This window comes from Phalangium opilio, unplaced genomic scaffold, assembly GCF_054372755.1.
Source record: "Phalangium opilio isolate 3A_F unplaced genomic scaffold, DU_Popi_V2 ptg000032l_1, whole genome shotgun sequence".
NCBI lineage: Eukaryota > Metazoa > Arthropoda > Arachnida > Opiliones > Phalangiidae > Phalangium > Phalangium opilio.
The window spans coordinates 11,180,809-11,189,526 of record NW_028324159.1 but is presented as its reverse complement, the minus strand read 5'-3'; the positions used below and the strand labels follow the sequence as shown (position 1 = coordinate 11,189,526).

Below are 8,718 nucleotides of genomic sequence, written 5' to 3'. Positions count from 1 at the left end.
GTAAAACAACAACACCGAGAGGATCTTAGTCGACTATCTATAATAACCTTTGCTCCTTCATGTTTATTTAAGCGACGTTCGAGATATATTTACTTCCTGAATTATGTAGCTTGTAAGATACGAGTCGAGTTAATTTTATTAGCCAATCAGTGATCAAAAAATGTCGTAGGTATTTGTACCACAATATCTTTACGTCTAAATATAATTACTTCAATTTCTTCTTCTTAACTATGTGATAAATAATACACAAATGTAATATTTTAGATTCATTTAAGAAAAATACGCATATAAGTTCAAATTTACTGTTAGCATTATTCAACATGGGGGAGAAACCGCGCCGCAGCGCGCCGCTGGGGGTGAAATGGTTAAATACTACTACCCCGACTATAAAACCTTCACTCTTTCACCATTCTGACTCAGTATTCTTCAAATCTCTTAATTATGGAAGACTCGTTTTACGTCACTTTGCCCAGTAATGCGTCTATGGACGATTTCCCCGAGAACAACCAATCATCTTTTAAGGTGAAGTTACCGCAACCTATTAAACTCTTATCAAACTGGAAGGTTGGTTTGGCTGAAGTGGTTTTACCACCAGTTTGGGATAATGTTACTCAGGGTTATGATAGATTTTTAACCATGGCACCCTCTATCGACGATGATGCTAATTGGTTTACTTACAAGTTAGAAATACCACCAGGTGATTATGAGTGCAAAAGAACGAAAAAAGGTCATACGGTTAAATATTCTTTACATAAAACTTTAATTGATATCCTGCGCGATCAAATAAAACCCAAATATAGAGATTTATTGCAAATGAAGGTGGATCGCCATCCGAATGTCGTTGGTCGAAAATCGGAAGAAAGGTTTCTTTTGATGAATATACACCCGGATGTGCAAGTAAGAATCCCGGAAGGACCTCTCTCTCTCGTGCTAGAGTTTCGAGAGAAAAATTTCGTCTCGGGTCGGTACGTTTCTCGGTTCCCCTTATCGCGTCACGCCAAAACTTTATCCATTTCTTACAAGGATAATTATATCGAAATAAGGTCCAGAAAAAAGGATTTCAAAGCCGTAAATCTACAAAGAACGGGAAGCGTAGACGATGAAGATGACAATCCGATTAATGCACCCAAAACTGTCGATGACGAGCTCAAAGCGATTGATATTAACGTAATACCAATTAGAAATAGAGGTCTTAGAGAAAAAGATGTAGCTCTTAACGATGCAAAAGGTGATCTACCTGATGATCATCCCTCTAATGATCAACCAGCTAAAGAGGGTGATACGTTTAAGGATGAATTACTTGACGATCAGCCTATGATGGATTCCAGCGACGACGATTTGCCAAATGATCAAGCCATCAAGCCAAAGATTAATCAATTGACGCATATCATACCCGCGGGTGTTTATCATGATATTGAAGATATTTTAAGAGCTATGAAAAAAACAATTCCCGATGCTTATAGAGAAAAATTTAGATTTTTCGTTAATGAAGACCAAACCGTTACTATTTGGTGCGACAAAGGGTATAGCCTGGCTTTTCCCACTGGTTTTCCGGGTCTTGGTTTAATGTTAGGCTTCGCGAAGAGTCAACTCGGGGTTCAGCTGAAAGATCATACTACCGGAGAATACATTGCGGATTTAAACAGAGGTATCGAAGCCCTGTTCGTGTATACGAATATTATTCAATACCAATTTGTGGGTGACGTCGCTGCTCCTCTTTTACGAATCGTTGCTAGACCGGATAACGCTGACAAGAAAACGTTCATTCAAACGTTTACTAATATTGATTACTATCCGCTAAGACTTAACGAACTAGAAATTATCGAGGTAGAAATAAAAACCGACGCAAATTTACACGTACCATTTAAACTAGGTAAGACTATCCTCAAGCTACATTTCGTAAAAGATGGTTCAAAGGGATAGTTATCTACAGTATTACCTGCAGCAATCAGGTTGTGGCAGCTTTCCAGTATTTTCTGGACCTGTTTTCCAACGCGGGAGGGGTCTTGGAAATTTATTTCGCAAGCTAATTAAATTCATTACACCAATTGTAAAACCCGTGGCTAAGGCCGTCGGACGCGAGGCTTTAGGTATTGGTACCAGAATGTATACCGATATCCAGTCTGGAGAAGACCCGAAAAAGGCTTTTAAAAAGAATCTAAAACTAGCTGAAGGTAATCTTTTACATAAAGCTGGTGATCACGTAGCTAGTTCGCAGTTCGGTTCGGGTGCTCGTCGAAAAAGGAAAAGAAATTCACAAGGCGGAGCTAAAAAGAAAAGTAAACGCGTTAAGAAGAATCGCAGTAAGAGAGATTTTCTACCATAATCAAAAACCATGGAGGTGAGAGAGGGGATGCGTAACGAGCTAGACATTTTTGAAATTCCAACGGAAAACAGCAATGTCATATCGTCTACCGAAGTAACCTATCAACCGATTAGCGCGATTACAGACTCTGGACCGATAACCTTTTACGTTAAATCGAACGAAGAAGAGTATATGGATCTTGCCGAGACAAAGCTTAAAGTCAAAGCTAGAATTCTTCACGAAGACGGAACGGTACTCGAACCTAACGAGGTTAACGTTGGCCAAGTCAATCTGTTTTTATTCTCCCTATTCAGTCAAATCGATGTTTTGGCTCAAAATACACCGACTCAAGCATCGAGCAACTGCGCTCAATACGGACCGCTTATTGAAACAGTTTTAAGCTGTTCCGAAGATGCTAAAAAATCTCAACTCGGTTTACAATGTTATTACAAAGACTCGCCAACTTCCCCGGACGAAATGTTTACTCAACAAAACAAAACAAATGAAAACGGAATGTTGAAAAGAGCCGCTAGAACAAAATTATCAAATCAAATTGAAATGATTGGGCATTTACCGGCAGATTTATTTCGTACGAATAAGTACATGCTTCCTGGAGTTGACCTTATGATTCGACTTTTCCGATCTCCTAAACATTTCCCTATTATTTCCAAAGTACCCAATAAGACGTACCATGTTGTTATTGATGAAGCTGTTCTCATAGCTAAATTGGTTAAGGTACGCCCTGAAATTCTTTTGGCTCACGCTAAAGTTTTAGAGCAATACCCAGCTCGATATCCGATTAAGCAAACTGTTATTAAACATTTCCCAATATCTAAAGGCGAAGTCGATTGCACTAGGGAAAATGTTTTCATTGGGAGAATGCCCGATCTTATGATAGTTTTCTTCGTACCCACGAACGCTTTCAACGGTACGTTAGATACCAATCCTTACCATCTCACTCATAATGATTTGAGACATATGTCGGTCGCTATTGGCTCGACAAATTTTACAGACATTCCTTTCGAACCCAACTTTGACAAAAGACAATATACCAGAGAATATGCCTCACTGTTCGACGTGTTAGATATACTAGGTAAAAACAAAGGCAATTATATTTCTTACGAAGACTATGGTAACGGTTATACCATATTCGCGTACGATTTAACAGCTGCCGGCGATTGTCAAGGTGATTTTATCAACCCTCCTAAGCAGGGAAATCTTCGTCTTAGTATGAAGTTTGCTAAACCACTCAACACCAACACCACTTGCGTAATTTATGCTGTATTTAACAAAGAGCTCTACGTGACCAGAGACAGAAGCGTTATTTATCCACTTGATTAAAACACAGATGTCAGCATCTAATTAAGAAAATAGCGCCTATAAATGGAAAAATATCTCGACCAACTCTTCATTAATCTTCAAGATGTTCGTCAGTCACAATCTTTCCAGCGATCTGCAGATCGTTGTAAGAAATATCGTCGATCCTTACGTTACCATTCGAAGACGAGACAACGACTCGGAAGTTTCGTTTCATCATTCTATTTGGAACGATCTTTGAAAGGTGCAACCCGAAATTGATTCTAACTTCGATGGGGAATCTGAAAGGTTTCACACTTGGATGAGTAAAGATAATATTCTGCTAGAGTGTCTCACCGTTGGAAAGGAAAAGCAGTTGGACCTTAGACAATACGTTCGCGGCGCGAATCATAACTATCACATTATGTACTCTTCCGCTCGCGGATTCTCCCTGAATCAAGAATCGTGGAAAAGTTTAAAGTCTTTGAAAAGTACCATCGATCGCGAAGTCAAAGTTTTACTCGACGCTAAGGATGTTATGAAAAGGATCGTTTTGGAAAAATGGACGAATATACCAGGGTTGGCAAAAATTAAGTTTTTTTTAAAAAAAACAAAAGTTGTGTTTTTTATTGTTTAAAACACGATTTTTTGTTTTAAACTGTTTTTTAAACAAGTAGAAAGAAACAGTAAAAAAACACAAAAAAAACTAGTTTTAAACATGTTTAAATCACTCTTCCAGATCTAATAGTCTATCTCGCGGTTCTCCATTTAAGCCACTACTCCCGCTAGCGCAAGGCGCTTATTTTCACAACCTACTTGATTAAAAAGGGTCTTGGTTTGGACCAAGACAGAAAAAACAAACGATAAGAGTGACGTTTATCAATTGACTGAAGTCCCGATATTGCAATTTTTCTTTATTTATATTAATTTAATCCTTAATCAATATTTAATTCAATCAACTGATTTAACAGTTAGTCGATTTATTCCCTCCAAATTGATTGAAAAAACTACAAACTTACCCATTTTCAAGAACAAATTAGATTTTCCGAAATTATTTTATGATATTAATTATTTTGAGCGTTCAATATTGAATAAATTTAGAATTTCAAGGTGTAAGAAATTGTCCGTGTGGAAATAGAACCAGGGACCTCTTGAACCCAAAGCAAGTATTATACACCTAGACCAACGAACCACGAAACGTATAGAGAAGTAAAACACGAAAATAAAAATACTCCTAAATTTATAATATGAAGCTCTAAGACGCGACCTTCCGGGATTTAACCTGGTACCACTCGCAACCAGCGCGAGTATCATACCCCTAGACCAACGTACAACGAACATGTACTGCAAAGTCAAACAGGAAAATCAAAAGCTCCTAAAATTTAGAATTTGAAGGGGTCCTTGTCAGGGTTGGCAAAAACTTAGTTAAAAAATTTTGTGTTTTTATTGTTTATAACACGATTTAAAGTTAGATTTTCGGAAAACATTTTATCATGAAATTAATTATTTAAAAGGGAGTACGTGTTGACGATACAATATTTAATATTTGAAAAATTCTACTGACTGTTTAAAAAAGAAAAAACGATCTTTTCAAAAGGAAAATATATTTTTTTTAATAGCGGATACAAAATGAGTGTGATGCGTAAATTTGTACATTTAACCCCTAATGTCTAAATGCCTGATTTCTTTTGTGGCCACTATTCAGTTATTTCCGCTTCCGTACTTCCGAGTTTCTTGGTCAGAACTCATCATACATTTGAAACTTCACCACCCCTTACTTATTTGTAGGAGCTCATGTTTTCCGTTATCGGATTAGGCGTATTAATTTTAGCACTGTCAAAGGCCTGGCTTTATAGATTACGCGTAATCTTTTCAGAACAGTAAAATGTACCAACAGTGTAGAGAAACCACATAGGAAAAATGTTATTGCTTTGCTTTAAGTAGATGACAAAATAAGTTATCCTTAATCATATTTTTGAATATCAGTCTTCAATACAGATTGGTAATGGATAAAACAACTGGAAGGGTCTCCAAACAATTAAACACACATTTGAAACAGTCGAATAATTGGAAGGTTTTGACTGGAGCCTATTATTTCTATAATTTAATCTTTTCGCTCATTTTCAAATAAAAAAAGAGTTAATAATATTCGAAATTTTTCTCCGTAAAAAAACATGTTTTAAACTTTTTGTTTAAAACGTTTTAAACAAATTAAAGTTTTTTTTCATGGCTGTTTAAAACAAGTTTTCAACCAAAGTTTAAAACAATTTGTTTAAAACTTGCCAACCCTGGAATATACTTTATTCAATTACCATCAAATGCGAAAACAGTTGTTGTCATCACAAGTTAGCTCACGATATTTCCTGCGGAGCCGATAATATCAACTGGTGTCAAGCGGTGGAACAGAATATCGAACAAGCGCTTCCGCGGATGAATTACGACGAGGTTTTGGTTGAATTTTACGAAGAAATGGATGGAACGAAATTAGAAGACGTGTACATCCTTTATAGCGATATTATTAATAATTTAACCAATTTGAAAAATATGATTGTTTACGGATAAATGTTCTGAATAAAGAAATATAAATTTGACCTGATTGAAAGTTATTTACTCATTTTCCACACCAATGTCGAGACTCGATGAGTTGGCGAAAGTTTATTACAATCTCTCTCACCCGGCTGGGTTAGGAAGTATAAAGAAATTACAAAATAGTGTTAAAGGAATTTCGAAAAAGGAGACTAGAAATTGGTTGTTAGCTCAGGATACCTACATAACTCACCGACCTAGAAAACTCAAATTCCCCAGAAATCAAGTCTATGTAACTTCTAAAGATGAACAATGGATGTGCGATCTTATGGATTTCAACCGGTTTAAGCGGTATAATAATAAAAAACGCTACGTATTAACTATCATCGACGTGTTATCGCGCTTCGCTTGGGCTATCCCTCTTCGAGATAAAAAACCGGAAAGTATTGTTAAAGCTTTCTCTAGTATTTTTAAATCTCGCAAACCTTCCAAACTCACTTTCGATCAAGGCGGAGAATTTGTTAATAAAAGGTTTGACAATTTTTTAAAGAAACACAACGTCAGTTCATTCGCTTTAGTAAATGATACAAAAGCGTCCTTAGTAGAGAGATTCAATGCTACACTGTCGTCAAAGATATACAAATACTTTACCAGAAGCGGGAAGTATGATTACGTTAAAGTTTTGCCAAACTTGGTTAAAAGTTACAATTCGAGCGTCCATTCGACAACTGGTTTTAAACCAAAAGATGTTAATATCAATAACGAGCATTTAGTTTGGTTTAGATTATACGGAGATAAGAAGAAGGGAAAGAAACCCGCTCTCAAACCAGGCATGATAGTTAAATTAGCAACTTCGAAAACTAGATTCGAAAAGGGAGGAACTGCCAACTGGACCAAAGAGAATTTCATCATAGATAAAGTCCTGCATCGGAGTCCTCCAGCCTACAACGTTAAAGATGGTCAAGGTGTATCAATCAGAGGCGCTTTTTACGAACCGCAATTATTACAAGTGAGGCCATGAATACGCAACAACTCTCCGAAGTCTTGCACTGCGATCCTCGAACTTCACCATTTTTTATCGGTGTTTTTCCTTCGGACAAGCTACCACCACCCCCTCTAGAGAAAAATGTTTATCTTTTCGTCGTTAATACTTCACCTTCTTATATCGCCGATGGACACCGGGTTGCTTTCTTCGTCAACCGAGAAAGAGCGGAATTCTTTTGCTCCTTTGGAAGGAATCCTACCCATTACGGATTTGATTTGACCCCCTACGCTTCAGAATGGATCTACAACGATTGTGTAATTCAGCCTATCGATAGCGATTTTTGCGGTTTGCATACTTTAATGTACTGTTTCGCCAAATGCGAGGGTTACAGTATGAAAGAAATAATCCAATTACTTTATAAGAAAAACCTTTATTATAACGATAGCATATCATTGTTAAATTTGTGTACACATTTGTTAAATCACGAGTTTCGATATTGTAATGAATAAAATCAAAATTCTAGCCATTTGTTGGGTTTTTTTCCTTTCTCTCGCCTTAATTCATACGGGGATCTCTTGACAGTCCTTGGTGTTTTTATCTCTTTCAGAACAGGAGACGATTTTGCTGCTTCTAGAGATGGATTTGAAAGCTTAATTTTCTTTTTCTTCATCTTTTGAGAACGTCGAACTTGATAATTACTTCCAATGGTCTTTTTAACTAACACAATTTTTTTTCGAGGTTTCGTTTTGACAATTACTGGAACCGGTGGTTCGTACGATTGTCCGGTATATTGGTGAGATTTTAGATAGCTTGATGAAGGCATGGGTGTTGACGATACAGGCGTTGGCTGAGGAGCTATTCTAACTTCGGGAGGTTCAACCAAGTTTTTCATTGTAAGGTATTGTTGAAGAGATTTTAGATATTGTCTGGCTTTATCATCAGGATTCCCAGGTTGGTTGAGAATGGTGGTAATTTCATTATCCAACGAAGAAACCTGGTTTTCAACATCGGTCATAATCGAGGACGCCGGAACTAGAATCATTTTCTTCATTCTCCACCGGTTATAGCTGACAAAAGAGTTGGAATTATAGCACCAATCTGGCTAGGTAGAAAAAATCCTCCAGTCTGCTTGTACAACAACTGTCGAACCTGATTTGGGGCTACGGCGTTTATTAGATAGCGATTTTATAATTTTTTCGTACCGCCTCAAATTTCTTTTCTTGCTTTGCGGAAGAGCGATGGCGTTTCTTTTTAAGTTGTAACATATAGTGCAAATAGATTTTAACTGATCTTTGCTAGATAACGATATTAAAGTTTTCCTTTGTTGAGGATTAATATCTCTCAGTAGTTTAAGGTAAGGATAATGTTTCCGAAATGACTTGGATGGCATCTTTCACTACAAAGAATTGAATCTCCACCAGGGACTTTGTTTTAAAAAACTATTTATTATTCCACAAAAAATATCATGCTTCCTTCATTGGGAAGTGCATTTGTTCTTAATCTCAAAGAGTCGTCGCAAGTTTGGCGCAAATCGCAAATTATGTAACTATACGGTTTGTCAGATGTAGCCATTTCATACGCTTTTGACATTATTTTTTTACCCGGA

At 36.9% G+C, this 8,718-nt stretch overlaps 2 protein-coding genes across 2 annotated transcripts; both read left to right on the top strand.

Moving 5' to 3' along the window:
- Window positions 1-328: 328 nt before the first annotated feature.
- On the top strand, window positions 329-1,358 carry LOC149686167 (uncharacterized). Its single transcript, XM_089871154.1, has 2 exons — window positions 329-1,228; window positions 1,291-1,358. The coding sequence occupies exons 1-2, from the start codon at window positions 442-444 to the stop codon at window positions 1,293-1,295; spliced, it is 792 nt and encodes a 263-aa protein (XP_089727280.1). The 5' UTR covers window positions 329-441; the 3' UTR covers window positions 1,296-1,358.
- Window positions 1,359-2,104: 746 nt separating this feature from the next.
- LOC149686166 (uncharacterized protein F54H12.2-like) lies at window positions 2,105-3,646 on the top strand. Its single transcript, XM_089871096.1, has 2 exons — window positions 2,105-2,303; window positions 2,451-3,646. The coding sequence occupies exons 1-2, from the start codon at window positions 2,105-2,107 to the stop codon at window positions 3,644-3,646; spliced, it is 1,395 nt and encodes a 464-aa protein (XP_089727222.1).
- Window positions 3,647-8,718: the final 5,072 nt, after the last annotated feature.